At 40.4% G+C, this 21,953-nt stretch overlaps 1 protein-coding gene across 1 annotated transcript; it reads right to left on the bottom strand.

Annotated features, from left to right (window-relative positions):
• Positions 1 to 12,712: 12,712 nt before the first annotated feature.
• On the bottom strand, positions 12,713 to 16,209 carry LOC147446339 (putative methyltransferase PMT17). The gene is made up of 7 exons (XM_086525597.1): positions 16,053 to 16,209; positions 14,974 to 15,612; positions 14,365 to 14,575; positions 13,987 to 14,284; positions 13,518 to 13,904; positions 13,331 to 13,408; positions 12,713 to 13,250 (listed from the first exon to the last, which is right to left on the bottom strand). The coding sequence occupies exons 2-7, from the start codon at positions 15,604 to 15,606 to the stop codon at positions 13,007 to 13,009; spliced, it is 1,851 nt and encodes a 616-aa protein (XP_086381723.1). The 5' UTR covers positions 15,607 to 15,612; positions 16,053 to 16,209; the 3' UTR covers positions 12,713 to 13,006.
• Between the last annotated feature and the right edge of the window lie 5,744 nt (positions 16,210 to 21,953).

Here is a 21,953-nt window from a genome sequence, read left to right as displayed (position 1 = left end):
TTGTGGTTAGTTCCTCATCTTGAGGGTATCCTTGATGGTGCACCATGGTGAGTGTAGCCTCCCAATTCTAACCTTCAGGCAATTTTTTTTGTAACCAGCATTCTTGTAAGACCGCCTATATCTTGCTTTCAATCTTCTTATGTGCTACTTCATGGGATTCCTTATGAGCTGCCATGATAGTCTCGGTGAGGGAGGCTTCAACTTCGTGTGCTTTTGCAAGTAGAGCTTGGCTCTCTACTTCCTTCACGTCTTCAAGCTTGCATTAACGTTGGTTGAGTCTCTCATTCTCCTTGATGATTTCTTGGATCTGAGCCTCAAGGGATGTGATCCTTGCTTCTTGGTGGGCGGTAGGGTCCTTCCTTGGTGCCGTTGCTAGCACAAGAAAACTCTTGCGTGAAACAAGAGTGCCAAAGGAATACATCACTATTGTAGATAAGGCTAGTGACACCTTCTCAAAAGTTGTTCCCATTCAAAAAACACACACACACGCACACGCACACACACATAGAGCATTATGCAAAGCTCTATTTAGTGGAGCTATTTTTAATATACATTTTGCATACAGCTATTGCTCTTTGCTGTAGTTTTAGAAACTCTCAAATTTTCTCTTTTGAAGCACATGACCAGGTAGTTGAGTTGTTTATTATAAGCTCTAGAGTAGTATTTAATTGTTCAATATATTGTATTGTTTGTTCATCCAAATTCTTGCTTTCCACATCCATATAAGTTTGGCATATGGTTACATGAGAAGAGGGAAAAGGGGGGGGGGGGGGGGGGGGGGGGGGGGGTATATCCACACACGACAGTTTAGGAGATCGCAGTCGTGAGATGGCTATTAAAATTGAACCTGGCCACGAATTAAACCCCTTAAACCCGGCCAATGCATGTTGGCTCACAATAACAGATTATAAAAATGGTTAAGGGAACAACATGTGAACACGGGTGAGATGGCTAGCCCATGTGTCACAAAGCTTGGGCTATGAGGTCTTGAGTTCAAAACCAAGCGATGGTGGGACCACTTTTTGCCCCCCCCCCCCCCCAACAACCCAACACCCCTTTTCCCTCTTTAATGCTATGTGTCACTTAGTGTTGAGGCGCACACACACACAGGTGAAAGACTATATCCTCTTATGGTTGACTAAATATTTTGCAAGTAGCAAACCTCATAGATAACCAAGGCCGGATAATTGGGATGATGGCTCCGACCCTCTTCAACAATTTCTTGCATGTGTGTAATAAAAAAAACTTTTGGTTTTTTCATGCCTTTAGAGGCACTTTTCTATCATCGATTGACATTGCATGGGTAACTGCACCCGACGTAACTTGTAACTCTCAGTATCATTTGGATTTATAACTAAAAAAATCTTATTTTCAAAAGTCTCTCTTTTTGTGTGTGTGTGTGTGTGTGTGTGTGTGTGTGTGTGTGAGAGAGAGAGAGAGAGTGATGTCTCCAAGATCGAAAGCAGATTATACACTCTAGCACATAAAATATGCTCGATATATTCTCAAATTGTTAAAAGAATCCAGTAAACAAGGTTGATCCATAGAAACATACTGGCATGAATGTCGATATGTTTCTATAGATTCGTGAATGGCATGGGTCTCGTGGACTACACACATTATATGTTCATAAAGAAAAGCCCCTACTTGGTTTATGGGGCAACATGGTTCAGAGATAATGGGCATCAATCACACATTCACTAACACTAGTTTTGTAATCAGACTAGTGTCTCAAGACTAGTGTCTTGAGACACTGAAGGGTCATGTTTTTTTTTCCAATTTTTTGGATTCAATTAGTGAGGCTAAAAACTATTTCTTGAAGTGTTGCTCATCAAGGAGTTAGCTTATGAGTCAATAGGGGAGTACCCATTTTGTTTTAACGCAAATCTGAAGACATGTCAAAATAAGCACTCTACTAAGAGATTGATCATAAGTTTAAAAACATAATTTTCATGGAAAATTTAAGTTATTCTCTCAAGAAACTGATAGAAGGCTTCTAACTTCTTGAAAATAACCTATTTCTCAAGTTTTTAAATCCTTGGTAAGATAATTACTACTAGGAATATAAGAAAATTAGCCTTAATAGCTTACTTTTCATGTAATGGAATATGGCTAACAACATTGATTGTAGCGGAATTAAAGTGACAGTAGTGAGCATTTTCTTAAGAGAATTCTTAATGAACATAGAAAGAGTACTTGATTGAAGGTAGCAAAATAAAAGTTATACCTAGTTAGCTTGACATGAACAATATTTTCAAAAGAGAGAGATAATTAGAGAAATTGACAACAATTGAGGACCGGATTTACTTGGAGCCGGTCCCCACTTTAAAAGTCTTTTGTATTATAGTTTCTCCCATAAAAAGAGACTTGGTACAATACATTCTTTGTGTTCCTTGAGACCTTGTTTATGCTATGAAAATAGCAAGCTTCATGCACCAATATTATGCCCGTAATTAACTTTCAATAACATGAACTTGTCCCCAACTTGAATCCCAACACCTTCAAAGGTGGAGAGACCTAGCAGGGAGTGAGGGAAAGGAAGAGAAGAAGATGTATTCTTACGAGAAAGAAGTAGTCTCCTCACATATCATTACTCTTAGAGCATAGCATAGCATAGTAATTGAGATGAAGAAAATGATAAGCATTGCTTTGAAGCTTGACTCTTGGTTGGATTTGCATTCCATAGCCAAGAGGTGTTGGTGTAGGCTCTCTACTTCTCAAGCTTGGAGAAGGAGATGGAGTTCTTGCTCAACACATGAGAGAATGTGTGAGTGTGTGGGAGAGTATTCCCAAATGTGAGAGCTTTCCCTTGCCTTGGTCGAACCCCTCTCTCCTAGCACTAGCTTGAACCACATTGGCACATGCCAAGGCCGAGCCAATCACAAGATTTTGTCATAACTAGCAATAGAGGTAGCATTTGGACAAGTGTCCCTCTTTCCCTCTTTGAGAGAGAGATCTTAATTAATTATTTAATTGGATCTAAATTCTCATGAACCTCCCTAAAGGCCATCCAATAGGATTCATGCACACTATGAGAGCAACATGGCAAGGGGTTTGACATGTGTCCTTTATGCCTCTTGTGCCTTGGGCATGCGTTGAGTGTGTGTGAGTGTGTCCTCTCTCATCCCCTACCTTTAGGGCTCGTCCCCTCCTATGTAGGGCTCATGTTTGGCTTGAACACATCAAGCACCTTGGTCATCAACCACCTCAAGAATCTCAAGCACCTTAGTCATTAAGCACCTCAAGCACCTTAGTCAATTCAAACACCTCAAGTACATCAGTCAGCTCAAGCACTCAAGCACATGCCTAGCTTACCTAAGGTCTAAAGTATCTAAAGGTCCTAGGTCTAAGGACATTTAGCACACTGACCTTTGGAGGTCTTTAATGAAGCTAACCTTAAGGTCTTTTAAGCTCCATTATCTGCTCATTGCACTTTGGTAGATCATCTCCTTTTTGGACCCTCAATGAGATGTAGTCTTCTCTCCCTTTGGTCCCATGTTGAGATAGGTCTAGAAGCACATATCTATATTCTAACTCTTGTTCCCATTCATTTTTCCACATTAAATGATCAGTTCAATATGAGAAAATCTTTCGGGATAGGTAGATATTAGATTTTATGACATTACATCTCTCTTCAACCATAGTCGTCCTCAACTACGAGGTAGAGAAGATAAAGCCTTAGTCATAAGTGTATGTTTCTTAGCAGGTAGAGGATCCCTTTTTACCCTACGACATCATTCCAAATGGTTGACTGGTCCATTTGATGCTTGAGAGACTCAGCTACCATAAGGATGTCTGCTCTTTAGTCCATGTCATACTCCCAAAGTAGAGTGACAAATTCTACTTGGTGTTTGGGAAACTTCGTCATCACAAACATAATTCTAAGCATGCCTACTACTTTAATTTGTGCACAATAAAAAGAGAACTAGTCTTATAAGACAAAAAAATTATGCAAGACTCAGTAAAGACAAGAAGACCCTCTATGACCCTGATACAAAAACCTAGAAGACTCTCGCACCATCTAAAGTAGAGATGTTGACAGAGCAAAGGAAGCAACTGGAGCAAGAAGCCATTTACAGATTTATTCAAAAAGAGAACAGTGCTTCTAGTGCTCCTCCAGTTCAAGTCTAGCCAAGATTCTTTTAGATATGATCCCAAGAGGTACTGAAGGAAATCTTGAAGAAGGCTCAAGATAAACAAATACAAAAATGCAAACATTGACACCAAAGTCCAATTTGGAATTTTGGAAATATGCCAAAATTCAAGAGAGGATGTAGATGGCAAAAATCAACTCTATGGAAGCGCCTATAGGATAAATTAGGATTGCCAGTACATCTAGTACTTACTAGCCAATAATTGTACTATCAATTAGAACTCAATACGGACACTTATAAATAGAACCCACTACTTTCATTTTTGGATCTGTCGGTCTATTAGTCTTTTGTCAGTTAGTTGTGAACAGAGCTCTGTTATCATCCTAAGTATTTGGACTCTTGTATTCCTTTGAAATTCAGCATTGAGTGCCTTATCATATGTACTTCTGATCGAGTCGTTTGAAAATATCAATTCTAGTTGTCTTGATTGTCCAACATCTATTTCTATTTTTTCAATTCAATTGTCTATCTGGTTCTCCGATTGTTCATCTAAAATCTAATTTTGTTCATCCTATTTGATCTTATCACACATGTGGCTCTGAAGTTCTAACCCGGAATAGATGTTAAGTGCCCATGTCATTCCATCCCTATCAAGAGAGGTAAGTTTTCTTTGCAAGCCTAGTTAAATCTGAGGCTTTAATCTTTGAGGTTGTTTACAAAGTCCTTTGCTCTTACCATAGCTCAGACTGGAGTCTTATAGCAATTGATATCATTGACACAACATGTTTTATATTGAACTCCTTTGAGAACCACCATAGAATGGCTAGGTTGTAAGTGTACTTGTCCTATAGTTAAGCCAATGCCCCTCCCACTTTCTGTGTTTTTGTAATATTGTTAAGCCACTGCTATATATGCTTTGTATCTTTGTTAATAGGATTGCCTCAAGAGCGATAGAGGCAATTGAACAATGTTCTCTCATCATAAAGCTTATGGATAACATGTAGATCTTAAATGTGAAGGTATGGTGTTGCTACGTTGTAAATATTAGCTTGTACAATGGATCAATGCTCCCCCTTGTGTTTGTGTAGCCCCCCTTGTAAGAAGAGCCTTTCTCACTTGAGTGGAGAGTGGTCTTAAATGCAACTAGCCGTTGACTACACCTATTGCAACCCAAAAAAATGGATCAATGCTCCCCCTTGTGTTTGTGTAGCCCCCCTTGTAAGAAGAGCCTTTCTCACTTGAGTGGAGAGTGGTCTTAAATGCAACTATCCGTTGACTACACCTATTGCAACCCAAAAAAGAAGATTAGGGTAAGCACATAACCATATTTATATAGCTATTACTTGAATTCCTCTTATTGAGAGCTAGCACACTCATCATTCTTGGCCAAATCAATAGGAATTCTACACCCACAACCATGTTTGGTGGGTTGAGGACAAGCTAATTAGATATATGGTCAATGTTCAGATGCTACTACCTACATCAGCACGGAAATGGAGGATGCCATGCACCACAAATGGCAAACCCACATAAAAGAGCAAAGGGGAAGGAAGAGAAGAATCCAAGGAAGAGGAGGTTCTTGTGACTCCAAAAGAAGAGAAGAAGGCAAAGGAGCTTGTTGTCATCATAAAGATCCCTAGGAAAACAAAAACACATGCCAATAAGAAGCAAAAGAAGGAACCAGAAGGAGAAGGAGAAGACACCAGAAGAGCCAAACTCGAGAAGAAGGAGGAAGAAGAGCCTAAGGAGGAGAAAAAGGAGGAAGATGAGTAGAGAAAAGAGCCAAGCACTACAAGAAAGAGCCCAAGAAGTACAGAGGATGCCACCACAAGGAAGAGTCCTAGGACTTCTAGAACTCCCAAGAACATTTTGTAAAATCCCTAAGGACATATAGTCTTTCAATTTTTGTCGTTATTGTGGCAGTCCTTGCATCTATCTCTGTGTGTTTTTCCTGGTCCAATTGTGTTAAACTAGCATGTCAAGACCCAAAGCATAATCCATGTCATCTTCCAAACCTGCACTTAAAGGGCCTAAATACTCTACCAACCATGGTGGGAGTTGTTTAAGGTAAGTGGAGATAATGAAAATTGGCTCTACCCTCTTGTCCATATCCTCTTCTACATGTTCCTCCTCTATGGGCTTCAGTTCATGGGGATTTTTCTCATTTTTCTTCTCCTTCTTCTTTCTCACAAAAGTTGAGGAAGAGGAACCAGAACCCTTACCCATATCTTTTGGCCTATTGCTCATTGTAAGGGTGATAACGCTAAACTAGACACTGAAACCAACAAGATGAGACAATTGTCATTCATATGAAAATATATTGTCAGTTGTAGGCAACAATTGATACAATCTTTCAACATTATTGGTTGTATAGTAAGGCTTTAAATAGGGAGAAGGCTTTAACTTGGAAGAAGATTCATAATCTCTTGTGGCACTTCTTGGCATAGAAACTTCTTTTCATTCCTCCTTGGGACCTACAAGCCATTTTTTAGAAAAAGAAAGAGTAAGACTACGACTCACACAAGCAAAGAATGGTAGAAAGAAAGAAATCATTAGCTACACACCTTCGTTCCAACTATCTGAAAAGTAAAAGCTCCACGCAATCCATCACTTGGGGCAATGTGTGCATGGACCTTATCTTCATGGTTGGATGGGGTTCTCATTAAAATCATCCAAGTTTTGACGGAAGGGACCAATTCAACGCCCACATGATGTTAGCGACTATAAAAATGATATAATGAACTTTTGGGTATGGATCATGAGTAATGGAATAGATTGCACTTTACGCATGACTTCACACTATGTTTTGAGCCCAGTCTTCATCCATAAATTCTAATACATAATCACTCTCTAAACACTTGACTGACATTATTGTTCTAAACACTTTCACATCTACCTTTATTTTTTTTTAAATCCATAAATATAATGATGGATAGAAAAAGCCAAACTTTGCTTGAGTTTCTTTCAATTTTAGAACAATAATGTCAGTCAAGTGTCAAGTGGCCACCCTCCACTCTTAAAATAGGACAAGGCAAGCTTGGAAATAGTATCCAATCCTTCATGGATTTTGGTGGAACAAAATGATCATTCAAAAATACCTCTTTTTTTGTCAAAGATGCACGAGTTCTCCCTTTTTAAAATCTCCTCACCAATGGAGCCATGCCAGACATCCAAAATATTTATGACATACTCCAACGGCTACCATTCCTCTATTTTTGAGGGATAAAGGTTTGTAATAAGCATAGTAACTCATAACAAGCACAAAAAATATAACAATTATAGGATCAAAGAACCAAACAAGACAAAGAAAAGTGAAAATAGCAATCAATAATCTAGTGTATACATATGAACCACTCACAACTAGCTCTATGTAGAGCAAGATTTGAGCTCGCGGGACGGAGATGAAGCTCCTCGCATGTATAAACATGCCACACTAAAACCTCCCTTCACGGTCTTATTGGCTCCAAAGAGACTCTTCTTTTCCAACATGACAAGAATGGAATTTTGGATGAGGCTTTTTTTCTCCTGCTCTAATGCATCATAGTTTAGCTACCCTTGGTTATTGATATTGGGATCCACTGGTTGTGTTCATCTAACGTGGCATAAGTGGCGATGGTTTCAATGGATGTGCAAGGTCATTTAGACTTGGTGGACTTCATTGTTTGAAGAGAAAAGGACACACAAAAGATGAAGGTGGATGGTTTCAATGGATGTGCAAGGGCATTTAGACTGGGTGGACTTCATTTTTTGAAGAGAAAAGGACACACAAAAGATGAAGGTGAGGAGAGGGTAGCAAGAATAGGAGGGAGAAGAAGGTGGTGGGATGAGGAGAGAGGTGGGAATAGGAGGGAAAAGAAGGTCGTGAGAAGATTCAAAAACTCTTTTTGATCAGTGAAAGAGACCTTCTTGCGGTAAAAGGATCACGTAATAGAAAGTTGCTTTAGGTTGTGGCTCAAAAACAATTCACTTTAGAAAATCAAATGTAATTTTTAAAAAGAAGACTTTGTAATGGAAGTCTGTCTCTCATTGGCCAAGAGCTCTCTCTCTCTCTCTCTCTCTCTCTCTCTCTCTCTCTCTCTCTAAATATTAAAAGGAAAAAAAAAGACCTTAAACTTTCCCTAATGAATCTTCTTTGAGCAAAGATAAAATTTGTACCTGCGTCCATCTAAATAAGAAAACAGATTCGTTAGCCTTGGATACGTTTTACAAGTATCAAAGAATCTATCAGTTGTTATCCTTGTCCTACTTCAAGATAATTAAATAAGATAAAATTTTGTGCTTACATCCATATAAATAAGACAATAGCTTTGTTAGCCTTCGATACGTTTTGCAAGTATAAAGTATCTATTAGTTGTTATCCTTGTTCCACTTAATGATAATTAAATCAGCTACGATCCTCCTATAAGAAGTGGTATGGCTAATGGAAGCATGTTGAGGTACTCAAGCTTTATCACCCACCCATGCTTTGAGCATTCATGCCTCTATTGATAATAGCTCTATGTAGATCAATCAAATATGTTGTTCTTGATTGCAATGATGGTCAAGTAGAAAAGGTGGGTGGATCTCTCTCTCTCTCTCTCTCTCTCTCTCTCTCTCTCTCTCTCACACACACACACACACACACACACACACACATGCACGCACGCATGCACGCGCACACACACACACACACACGTGCACGGGAAATTTACTAAGCGCATAAGATTTTCAACCAATCATCCTTCTAGTGTGCATGTAATGGCTTCAACAATTTTCTTGAGCTTAATCTAGACAACATGAGTAAGTCCTAATGTTAAATAGAAGTAAGTCTATGTGTGTGATTTTTTTATGTAAGAAATAAGGTGATATGTTTTTGGCATAAGCTTGAATTGAAATTTGAGAAAACATCTTTGTATGTGTGAGTTCATCTACATTGGCAGCTTGGTACTTTTATTCATTTGTTCAGAAGATGCGAATCTCATCCCAGGGTCACAACCTTGGAATTGAGTCCCTCCACCCTCTAAAAGGCAATAGGGTAAAGGGGCCAATAAGGAACCACCCCCCAAAAGGAAGATGGCTCCACCCCCCAAAAGAGAGACAAAAAAAAGGAATATGCTTGGAATCTTGCTTAGGTGTCCACATCTGATTTGCTAAAAAGTGTACTACTATTGGGACTTGAGTGTCTCTTTTTTCTAAAAAGCCCTCAGAATTACTCTTTTTCAAATAGAGTGTTTAGGCAAAATCAAAAAAATATCAATCTTGATATCATCTAATGCGTCTTTTCATGAGGAATTGAATGCACTCTTCAAATTTCAAATCTGGCTGGATATGAAAAATCCCCCCCAAAAATACTATTTTTTTCTTACATGTTCTCATATTGGCCCCCTTTACCCTAGGGGAAATTGAACTGATTCAAGAGAGGATGACAGTCGCCACAAGTCTGTCCCCGGATACAGCAAACCAAGCATGCAATCTTGCCATACAATGCAGCCCTATTTTTTATTATACAATGCAACCCTATTAATAATAAAAAAGTCCTTAAATCTTTGCGTGTGTCCTACTCTTATGTCCGTCTCCCTCTTATCTTTTGCGTGCAACATGTTCATGTGCTCGTTGCATTGTCGACACCTGCCTATTCGCTCCTAATCAGTGCATGTTGCGATGCCGGTGACCTGTGATTCACCTCCGGAGTCCGCGATAGGGATCTCATTTGATTCTCCTTATTTTTGGAATTTGTTACAGCCGGTACCCCCTACTGTTGAAGTTTTTATTTAGATAGTTGACTCGCTATGAAGTTTTGATCTTCTTAAAGATAAAGCTTTCTTGTGTGTTTGTGTGTGTGTGTGTGAGAGAGAGAGAGAGGGGGGGGGGGGGGGGGGGGGGGGGGGGGGCGGGGGGGGCGCTCGTCACTGTATGGCACAAGTCTATGGCTCAGAGGGGATGTAGGGCCCAAATTTGAGGGGCGAGGCGGCTTTAATCTCAGTCGTCAGATCATGCAGTGAATTAGGGGTGAACTAGGGTGAACTAGGGGTGGGTGAACTGGGGGTGAACTAAGGGTGAACTAGGGGCGGGTGAACTAGAGTGTGATCATGTGCAATGCCAACTTGGGCAGCGACACGCACTAGCGTGGTGGTAGGGCATTCGTGTGGCAATCGAGAGGCTCGAGTTCAACCCACACCCCACGAGGCGAGTGAAATAGGGGTGAACGCGGGGCGCCCTTTTTGCCCTTAGTTCACCCTTAGTTCACCCCTAGTTCACCAAGTCGACGGAGGTTGAGATTGCATTGCGGTTCCCGCTTCTCTTTCCCACCATAGATCCCCCTGGTTGGAGCCGTGCCATATAGTGACGAGGGGGGGGGTGAGGGGGGGGGGGGGTTATGTGCACGATTTACAATTCTCTATGCAAATTTTGTTAGGCAAAAGCATGTGCACATGCCAAAGGACCATGTAAAAAGTTGCAATACTATCTTATCCAAGTAATGAGATACATCAACAGGATGTGAGGGAAAGAAGGGGAGAGGTTCCCATGCTATAGGTAGTAGTGATTGTGGCAAGGTATGATATGTTCACATGTACACAATGTCAACGACCCCTTAACATGAGCATGTGCATAGCGATAATTGTATGTTGTCAGTGTGTGTGCGCAAGTGCACCTATGTACGTTGTGTAGAAAAAACATTTTGATAGCTCGCTCGGCTTTGCAACCCCATCGGTACAAGCAAACATGATGTAATATTTAGGACTTGATTGTGCACTGACTCAAGCCTAGGGTAGGGTAGCTGCTCCAATGCACTCTCTTTATACACTTCCAAAGGAGGGATCTCACACTTGTATCTTGAATGCCTTCTACATAGTTCTTTACCATTATCAATGGCAATTAGCTTGTAAGTCTTTCAGCCTTCAAGAGTTTGTGTCATTGTAACTTTCTAGCTTGACCTAATTACAAGAAGTGTGGCATATTCAAATAATCTTTTTCTTTCTTTTTTCCAATCAGATTATTTGTCCACACTTCCAACATATGATTTTGAGTAGCCTTGAAGCTATAAATAAGCACCAAAGACCAAATTAAAGCTATAAATGAATGATTTACAAATATCACCACTCAAGGCCATAGGTTAACGTCGTGTAATATTTTAGGAGTTGATTGTGCACTCACTCAAGCCTAGGGTCGCAAAGTTTTTGTTAACCTAACTAATACTATGAAGTCCTCTCACTTATTTTGGTTTTTTTCTTTTTCATTTTTGGTTTTTTGTGTTTGGCCCCGTGCATGCCGGCGTTTTTGTGTGTGTGTGTGTGTGAGAGAGGGGGGGGGGGGCGCTCTTTTATATATTGCTTCGTAAAAGATGGAGTACACTAAATACTTAATATTTTAACCTTTTCAATGTCCCTCCTCAAAATGTGCCACTAGTTGCAAGGCTATCCAATACGCATGATCAGATTTTCACAACTTTCTCCAACATGAAAACAAATTATTGAAATCACTTTAGAATTTTTAGTTAGCCCAAAAAATTCAAGCAATGCAATGCCCTTTCCCTTTGGATAGGCCAAGAAACACAGCCCTCAATATCATGTATGAATGGACATCTTGGGAGAAGAACCTTTGAGCATTTTGGTCATAGGAGAAAACTTTGATGTGGCCATGGCACAACCTCTCAATGAAGAAAATGATGAATTGAGATGATGTATGTTAAATATTTGTCTCTACCACCCTTACTTTCACAGCATGGAACCTCAAACATCAAATACTCTCTTTGCTTCATTTAGCATAAAGCGATACATATCATTTGCCACACAATGATTTGGAGAATGTGAAATCATGCAAAGGGGCAATCATTTGTGATACATATCCCCAAATTTGCTTACTTCACACTCAAAGCACCCTTGTGATCTATAACTGTACTAGAATAAGTGTACCAATAAGGAAGCATGCATGAATGGCCAAGTGTGTGAAGCCCATCACAAGAAGATTTAGAAATTTTCTCATGTAGGAAAATGGAGTCTTTTGCAGTGTTTTTCATACAATGCATAACATCATGAGCTTTCGCTCGAGAGGCACCGCATACCTAGCCAGGTACGATTGGGGGGCAAGGGACCACCGGCCCCCCCACCGGGCTGGCGGTCCCCTACCCCCAATCGTACCTAGCTAGGTATACGGTGCCTCCCTCACAAAAGCTCATGATGTTGAGGTAAGTCACAATGTGAGAATTATTGTGAGAATTTGTCCAAAACTTCTTGTGCATTAGTAAGCATTCCTTTTGCCAGGAAAAGGTGATTGGTTAAGAGCCTATCCTAAAAGGTGATTGGTTAAGAGCCTATCTTTTTGTGACCACCTTTTGGAACAGAAGTGCCCCTTTAGAGTCAATTTTCAAAATTTTGATATACTAACTTGCATAAATTTCTCAAAAAAATTTATCAACCATAGAGCAGCATCGTGATTTACACTACAGGACGCAAAGTTGTTTTGAGAGCATTCTCATTGTCAGCAACACTGATGTCCTATCATCAACCTGATAACACCCCATAGCTATGCTACACCCATTCCCCCCTGCTAAAGCAAAATAGAAAAGGAGAGAACGTTGATAGGCATAGCAAACATTCTCAAGAATCTGACGATACAATGGAGACGAGAGACACACACGGTGAGTTTGTTCCCCCTCCATTCACAAAAATGTAATACCATGTACAAGCGAACATTTATTATGTTGCATACTGAAACCTGACCGTAATTAAAGCCCACCATAATTCTATGCTTACATGACATTTCATGCAGGCATAGTACAAGACATATTGCAGACTGCCGGAAACATGAAAAAATAGGCTCGCTGGCAGCTGCAGTGCAACGACCCTTCAACTGATTTTCAGAAGGAAGAAGGAAGTGCACCTGCATCCCTTGGTTACCACACCAAAAGCACTGATTCCCAGATTATAAGTAGACTATGAACTCGTCTCATTTTTTGACACGCTCTCCCCATTGTCCACCCAATATTTCTTCACAGCTACAAGTATCTTCTCCTCCACAAACGGGCCATTCTCATGGTCAACCAGCTTACTTTCCCATCTCATGCTGCTCATTATCTTTCTTGCCTTATTTAGTACATCAACATTGTCACGCATCAGAACTGCACCCTCGGGACGCAGGATGCGATCCATTTCCAGAAGGATGTCAGACATGTTGCACCTGCATGTGAGCAATTCCTTTAATCAGACCCTACGACTTATCACTAACGATAAAGTTTGTGCAAAACAACTCTTCAACACCTGTCTTGGTACAAGCTCAACAGCGAAGTTGCATGCAGGAGATCATATGTTCTTGGGTATGTCGAAAAAGCTTCACACCTGCCACATAAATAAGATCAAAACATGAGCTATGCATGATCAACCATCTTTACAGCCAAAGAAATAACCGAAGGCTTTGAATCAAAGATACAGACAAGCAAATCAATACCAGTTCTGATATGTTCCAATTAGCCCTCTTTCATAAATAACACCGAGTGTATTGGCATCATACGGAACTACATTCATGACCCAGCTTTTGTCAACACCTAAAGCGGCTGCAAATCCACCCAAGCCAGCATTCATGTCCATAATATTCCTATATCTGCCTGTGGCAAGAGGTGTGATGACGAGCTTCTTGTAGTACGAAACACGCTCCAGCCACAATTGAGTGTCAGCATTGTAATCATCGGCTGAGATAGTAGGCAAAGAGCCGCTGGCTATTCTGGGTGGGACTGCAGTAAGACGGTTTGGCCACTTCTGCAATTTCCCTCCTGCCACATCCTTCCGATCTTGTACCTCGGGAAGTGGAGTCATACAAGTCTCCATTTTTCTATACCTGCCAAAACCTTAGCAATTATGTTCACCATTTTACCATAGCTATGAAAAAGTTAATACAGAGCAGGGAGTTAGCAACAAACCAAGCAAAGTCAGCATTTTCTCCTTGACACGTCTTTGGCAGAATATCCCTTTTGTGATACTTAGCACAGTCTGCATGATTCCAAGGCTTCTGCCAAATAGCTAAGTTGCCTTTCTCCGCTACCTTCTTCCAGCAAAGGCGCCTTGCTAGATCCTCGATTGACTCCTGCTCCCCCCTCACTTCATCCTCAGTCCTTTTCCAGCTTTTCCAATGAGTTTTCCAATTGATAGGAGGACCGGACAAAATCCAGTAGCCCCCGGGTCGAAGCACTCGATCCACCTCAATCAGATACATGCCATCTGCAGATATATTCATGAATTAATTTCTTGATATCTCTGAGACATGTATCTTACACAACAACATAATACGACAGAATTACCATAATTGCTCCAAGGAATCAAGCAACGCGAACAATGAGCCATGTCGAAAGCTCGTGCAGGATATGGAAGCCGTTCTGTAGACATGATCCCTATCATAGCAGGTACACCTCTCTCTAGCGCAAACTGAACTTGAGCTTCATGAGAGTCTCTTGGTGCGAACGACATTGCCAGAATATTTCTGTCCTGCAGATAAGCACCCCAACTTGCCACCTACACCAAGAAAGAAAACACACTCTTAATCAAGTAAAGGGACTGTGAAACACTGAGAGTAGGAGGGGACTATGTTGAATGAAAGTAAGAGGGACAAACAGTCTATGATCCCACTTATACCCAGATTATCTATAATGTGCTAATGTGCTTAACCATAAACCCATTGTTATAGGTAATCTTTACCTTTCTGGACAAGTAGCTGAGCAAGGAGTTCATAAACATTACAAAAATAGCAATGCACAATACTCCAACCATGAGCAGACACAGATAAAGACAGAATTTCAAGGGGACACAACTTGTATGAAGCCAAAGCCGCACTTCTAGCTTGAACCTGAGCTGTGATATGCAGCAATCTGAACACACATTAATATCAACCATGCAAGTTGCGTATTACTTACTCCACAACCAGTGTCCAATGCAGTGCGAATGGAGCCATCAGCCAGTGGAATTAACGCAGCAATGTCATCAATGTATGCTCCTGCTCCTCGTGGAAACATAGTCCCCCCACCAGGAAATCGAAAACGGTCACCCTCATACTGGATCCAGTTTTGAATTGCCTTCTCCACAGTAAGCTCCTTGTGAGGCACATTCGCAAACCATGCAAATTCTCGGCTCTTGGGCCATGAAAATGGGGTCCTGTAGCCACGCGGTGCAGGCACCAGACATTGTTGCCTCTCATCCTCAGCAGGGCAATGCCTCTCTCTGTAAACAAGCTTGTCGCGAGGATACTTGTGAGCTCGAATGGGGTCTTGGCATGGAGTGAGCTCAGAATACTTTAATCCACAAGATTCAAAATGCACAGTGTCATCACTCTCCTCCCTGCCAGCATGCTGCGCATCAAAATTGAGAGTGGTGACGCACTCAGCTGTAGAAGTGGGCTTGCTGGTAGCTAGGGATTCTGAAACATTACTTTTTGGGCCATTTTGCCAAGCACCAAGAATGTAGCAGAAAAAACATAGTGCCATGACCATCAATATGGATGTAGTGCTCCATCCTTTGACACCTTCCTGCTGCTTTTTTGGAGAACTCATCAGGGCCTAGAGATACAAGGCAAAGGAAATACACTTAGTGAGAAAGAAGAGAGGTTAACGTTTCTGTAAGTTGAATTGTTTTGTAGATAAGCTTTGCTTATGAATGCAAGTTAGCGTACAAACTGCGGCAAAGTATCATCGTATGCATGGAGTTCCTATGTTCAGAAAATATGCCAGTAACCCGCTCATGCGTCCATGAGTCGATCATTGGACTCAAGAACAAAAAAGAGAAATCGAGCTCGCCACTCAGAAAATGCTAGGTATGGCAAGATCGGAGATGAGTACTACAACGACGACGAAGAAAAGAGTCAGGTGCACCCATCGCAAAATGGCACACAATGGGCTTTACCTTTAGCGGCAGATGAAATGCAGAAGAGATGCGGAACACGCAGAAACGCAAGAATCCATGGAGAGCTGACGAAGAAAGTAAGGGTGAAAGATCTTACCAGCAGAGGTGGCGATGGAGGGGAAGGATGGGCCTAGCCCAGAAGACGCGAGACGTTGGGGCGGAGCGCAGTGGGTGCGTGTGCAAAGGGTTGATACGTGAGCTGTATAAGTGGAAGCACCGACAAGAAACCCACAGTCAAAATGGTGGAGCAGGCGAGCGAGAGTAAATACAAAGATTACAAGCTGGCTGTGAGCACCCAAAACATGGCATCACGGGCCCGCACTACCCCTATAGGCTATCTGTGTATGAGAGCACTTCTCTGAATCTTGCTCACTGGTGTGCCTTTTCTGTGATTTGGACCTTGTAAGTTGTATCCCAAGAAAGCTACCCCAAAACTACTTCATCCATTATTTTGATGCCTTGGGAGTTTTGGACACTATAGCCATGCTCTTGTCCCTTGGAGTCTGAACCGACCAAGATATCCAAGTTCCATTCACCTGGACTTCTAAATGCAAAAATAAGATATTATAAAGGCTTCTCTTAAGCCTACACATCAAATTCTCTTTGCCTCCACAACAAAACCTTCTAAAATAAAGCATGTAAATTTCCTCATAAAGCACTCCAGTGCTTTCAAATGCTCAATTCACAATCCAGTGCTTTCAAATGCTCAATTCAAAAGGCAAACACTACCATGTATGTATGTCCATACACATGAAGAGATCATGAAACCTCATAGTAGCATAGATGTAGATGGTATCCAAGAGGTATCATGAAACCTCATAATAGCATAGATGTAGATGGTATCTAAGAGGTATTCTATGCAACAAAAATTTGTTGCAAAATTAAAAATTCCATGATTGCATTTAAAGTGTGCCAATGTTGGAGGGTATGTGGTTGAGGTGCTTCGAAGCGTCGTGGGCACAATCCCTTGCACACACATAAGCCACAATCGGCATACACCATAGAGTGCAAGGGTGGGCTTGTTGGGTGCACAAGGGAGAGCTACGACAAATTCATCTTTGCATCTAACGTTGTCAAGCTTGTCACCTTTCTCCATCTTTGTCTGCATTTTTTCCTCCGTTGTTGACCGCCATCTTCATGTTTTGGAGCTTCGTATTCATACCTTGGCCAAAGAATTGAGTGGACTTAAGGGTTTAAGTTCACATCTTGGTTCTCACCTAGGAGAAGTTACAAGTTCCGAGCCTTGAGGTTTTTGGAGCTTCAAGCCCTTACAAACTAAAGTGGTACTCTTACGAAAGCAGTGCCCTCACAAAATTTGAGGCTTTCAATGCTTCAAAGAGGTGCCCTCCCAAAATTGGGAATTTCAGAGCCATCAAACACCAAAGGGGATTATTATGTCATTGACAAAGAAGTTTTGAAGCCATCACCAAAAAGGATTCCGAGGCCATCAATTACCAAATGGGGTTATTACGTAGTCGACAAAGGGATTCTTGGAGTCCTATTTGTGAGGTTAGTCTACCAACAACAATTGAACATCCAAGGCCATTAAGGGCAAGGCTATCTTGATTGGTGCATAGTCACACTACAATTGTAAGGTAGTTTTTTTTTCATTAACAGTTTCAATTGCACCATGGATTCTTACATTAATATGCATCATACGTTTGATTTTGAACATATGCCGTCTGCTCAGTCCACAATTTCTGCATAATAGTAGGATACACTCATGGAGAATACCCCACACAACAATTTTCATAGACTACTAGATTGAGTCGCTTGACATCCATGAATTTAGAGCATTGCAATTATGCATGAATATCTTAGAAACAATTTTTTTTCACCTAAATGAAAACGTCACCAAATTATCTAGTTTAGTTGTGTAGTTTATGCCAAATGCACTGCAAGTGCGCCGCCCAACATTTTTTTTGGCTTAGAGTGTTAAAATTCTAACCGTCTCTCACTCAAAACGAGGTGGATGAACCGTTGAAAAACACGGAACCACTAGTCTTTTGGGGTGAGGAGAAAGAACACAACAAAGATACGATCATAATTTTTATTAGGAAATGGGAAGGTATTCACCATCTTTTCATAGTTTAAATGTGGTCAAGGCACTGCAGACTAGCTTGCCAATAGAAGGAAATCATGTAAATGGTGGATGTCTCTTAAGGATAAGAGAATCATACCACAAAAATGGGTTGAACATGTTCCAAAAAGAATTCCTTCCTACTAAGGAGAAGGATGGGAATTGGACATCATTGGATAAGTGATCCATGAGGCAGCATTAGACACTACTACAACATATATCACACTATAAAGATGTTATCCTCAAACTGGAGGTTTAATTTACTTCCAATGAAGTAGGAGGGTTTATGCATGGGTTAACTCTTAAGCTTAAGAAGCATCTTTATATCCTACGACCCCAAAAAACTTGAGGAAGCCATAGTACAAGCACATGTTCATGATAATCCTGATGATAGATCATGGCATAACACGCATATGCCTGATAGTTCACATGCATGTGCATCTCATAACATCAATCCAATACATGATAAAAGAAAATTTGTTCTTGCCTCCATTGATGTTTCCAAGAAGCCCAAGAGGCCTAGAGGTATCTCGCAATTGAGGAATTTGAAAACGCTAAAAACAGAGATTATGTTTTAATTGTACGGGAATTGGACATGGCAAAAAGAAATGTCCTGTTTGTTGCCCAGCGTAAGGAAAAAGTGTGGCACGTGGTGCAGTTTCTTCCACTTGAATCCTCATTACTCTAATGAATAGGTAACACGTACTAAAGTGGTCCATGAGTGTTGTATAAATGTCTCTATGTGGAAACCAACATTCGGCCCACATGAGCCTACATTCAAGGTCACAGGGTGAGAATCCTTGTAGATGATGGTACTTCTCACAATTTTATAAATTATAAGATAGTGAAACATCTCAATCCGCCCCAGACACCTAGTTCCCACCACTACAAGGTAGAGATGATCAATAGCTAGGATGCTAAAGTGTGGGATACTAAGGTTAAGAGTGTACCTCTTGAGATCCAAGGGTATTAGACAACCTTAGATTTTTAGGTGATGAACATGGATAGAGCATATGTGGTTTATTGGGCATTTACTTGACCTAGTTCTTTGCCATGGGCTTCCCCCATTCTATTGGTGAATAAAAACGATGATAGTATACACATGTGCGTAGATTAGTGTGGTCTTAACACGGTTACTATTACGAATAAGTATCTATTGCCAAGGGTATAAGAGTTGTTTGATAAACTCACACATGCCCACATTTTTACAAAAACAGATGCGCGGTCTAGATGTCATTAAGTAAGAATTAGACTTACTAATATACCTAAAACTGCATTATGAACAAGGTTTGGACATTAAGAGTTTTCAGTTATGCCTTTCAGTTTATCCAAATCTCCAGCTACATTCATGACACTCATGGATAGTGTTTTGAAATCATATCTGTGAAACTTTGTCATTGTTTTTCTTGATGGTATTATAATCTATAGTGCATCCGAGAATGGGCACTGACAACATGTGAGGCAAGTGTTTGATCTCCTTAGGCAACACAAATTAAATGCCAAAGTGTCCAAATATGATTTTTTGAAAACATAATTTTGCTATTTGGGACATATAATTTCTACTGTAGGCATTCATACGGATGAAGCCGTCTGTATAACTGCCCTCCTCCTAAAAAATTGGAAGAGCGCAAATTTTCTTAGAATTTGTAGGATTTTATCGTGCAATTTTATTAAAAACTATACAAAAATTATTGTTCCTATGATGAACCAGTTGAAGTCCAGGGGGCTAAACATTTGTAGGCTTTTATTCTTAGAATTTGTAGGATTTTATTGCAAGTTTGTTAAAAACTATGCAAAAGTTGTTGTTCATATGACGAACCTATTGAAGTCCAGGGGCTAAACATTCAATTAAGAAGATGCTCAACATCAAATTTTTGGAGCACTTAAGGTCGCTCTAGCTACTATACCTATATAGCTATCATGAATCCAATGTAGCTTATAGCCTTTTGTGCTTGACATAGATGCCAACAATCAAGTAATTGGAGTGGTTCTTCTTCAAGAGGAAAGGACAATTTCTTTTGAGAGAAAAAAACTGGAATCGGCTCAGGAGAATGATCCAGCTTATGAGAGAGAACTATATGCCATAGTGTATGCTCTCAAAAAATGGAGACACTATTTGTATGATACTCAGTTTCAAATTGTGTTTGACCATGAATGTATCAAATGGTTTACAAAACACTCTGACTTGAAGGGTCACAAGCACACATGGGATGAGAGTCCTCATGAGTATGGTGCAAGCTCATGTATCGTAAAGGAACAATGTTGTAGTTGATGCCCTCATGCCTAGATCATCTCTCTTTTATTCACGTGGATTAAAGTGAGTTTTTGGAATCTCTTAAGGGCAAATGTGAGCATGATGATGCATACTCCAAGATGTGGAGTCATGTTAAAAAGGGGGATCCTTCTCATTCGAATGTTGGTAGTACATTTGTTTACTTCACAATCGGTTCTCCTCTTTTGAGTGATGAACTCTAAATGAAAGAACTTTTCCATTGAAGATGAGGACATGCTCCACAAGGGGAGAGCTTGTGTATTGTCGGCGGATGTAGACATTCAGTGCCAAATTCTTTATGATTGTCATGACAGTCCAAGTGCAGGGAACCCATGCATAAAGAAGACTTATGCACTCGTACGATGGTAGTTTATTGGCTAGGTTTACATGGGCATGGTCAAGTCTATGTCTTGCACTGCCAAAAAATGTCAAGTTAACAAAGCAAAGCACGTGAAGGCAGGAGGTCTCTTGCATCCTTTGGAGATTCGCAATGGAAAATGTGAAAGTATCTCTATGGATTTTATTGTGGGTCTACCAACCACTGTACAAAGGTAATGATTTGGATGGGTGATTGTAGACTCTACAGGTTGCCTAGCAATATTGTTAGTGATCATGATTCTAAGCTTAACAATCACTTCTGCAGGGTTGTCTTTAACTGATTGGCAACACGACTTAATATTAGTATTGCAAATCCTCCCGAGGAAAACGATCAAAGTGAACGAGTTAACCAGGTGCTATAGGATATGTTACGAGCCTACGTTATCAAAAAGCAATCAAATTGGAAAGATTATCTCCCTATTTTGGAACTTTCTTATATTAGTGCAAAGCATGTTACTGCTCAATTTAGTCCCTTCATGCTTATGTATGTGTTTCAACCTAGGTCACCAATTATGGTGGGGTTGGCTACATAAAAAGATTCATCAAGTCAAGACTTTGTCCAAGATCATTTGGATGTGGTCAAGATTGCTCGTTAAAATGTTTAAAAAGCACAAGTCACCAATTACGGTGGGGTTGGCTACATTAAAAAAATCAGCAAGTCAAGACTTTATCCAAGATCATATGGATGCACTCAAGATTGCTCGTCAAAATGTTTGACAAGCACAAGAAGTTACAAGAAATATGCTAATGAAAGACATCGACAAGTCACTTTCACGGAAGATGAAGAGGTATTGTTATGCGTTCCAAAAAAAAATGTAAAAAGTCCAAAACTTTTCCTACTAAGTTATCATATAATGTAGTCGATCAATAGGTTGTGACTCATATAATTGAGCCTCCACCCAATCGCATGAACCTAAGCATATTCTTGGCTATCATAAGTTACATACTTTTCATCTCATGTATATCAACAAGCACTTATTAAGTGAAAAGATAGACCTCAAGATGGTCCCACTTGGGAAAACATTAGTGTGCTCAAGAATACATATCCCACTTTTGAAGATCCTTCTAGGGAGTGACTATACTAACCCAAAGAAGGTCCCTACAACTTATTAGCTCCACAATCTAAGGGAGGTTATAATGTGCCCAATAAAGGCTGCATAATAACTAAGCCTACATCCCTTTGCTTGAAACTGTGTGCTCATTTGGTTGCACATTGCTTCTAATTTGAGTAGCCAAATACGGTCATGAATATAATCAAGGTATAACTT

Source organism: Adiantum capillus-veneris, chromosome 12, assembly GCF_014529385.1.
Source record: "Adiantum capillus-veneris isolate H3 chromosome 12, ASM1452938v2, whole genome shotgun sequence".
Taxonomy (NCBI): domain Eukaryota; kingdom Viridiplantae; phylum Streptophyta; class Polypodiopsida; order Polypodiales; family Pteridaceae; genus Adiantum; species Adiantum capillus-veneris.
Note: the sequence above shows the minus strand (reverse complement) of the source record. Positions and strands in the feature narration are given on the sequence as shown.

Excerpts from the sequence above, each read along its gene's own strand:
- LOC147446339 (XM_086525597.1), bottom strand. The coding sequence starts at position 15,606 with ATGAGTTCTCCAAAAAAGCAGCAGGAAGGTGTCAAAGGATGGAGCACT. Across the intron at positions 14,285-14,364 it reads GATTCCTTGGAGCAATTATG|ATGGCATGTATCTGATTGAG; the intron begins GTAATTCTGTCG and ends ATATATCTGCAG. Across the intron at positions 13,251-13,330 it reads TTGAGCTTGTACCAAGACAG|GTGCAACATGTCTGACATCC; the intron begins GTGTTGAAGAGT and ends GCTCACATGCAG.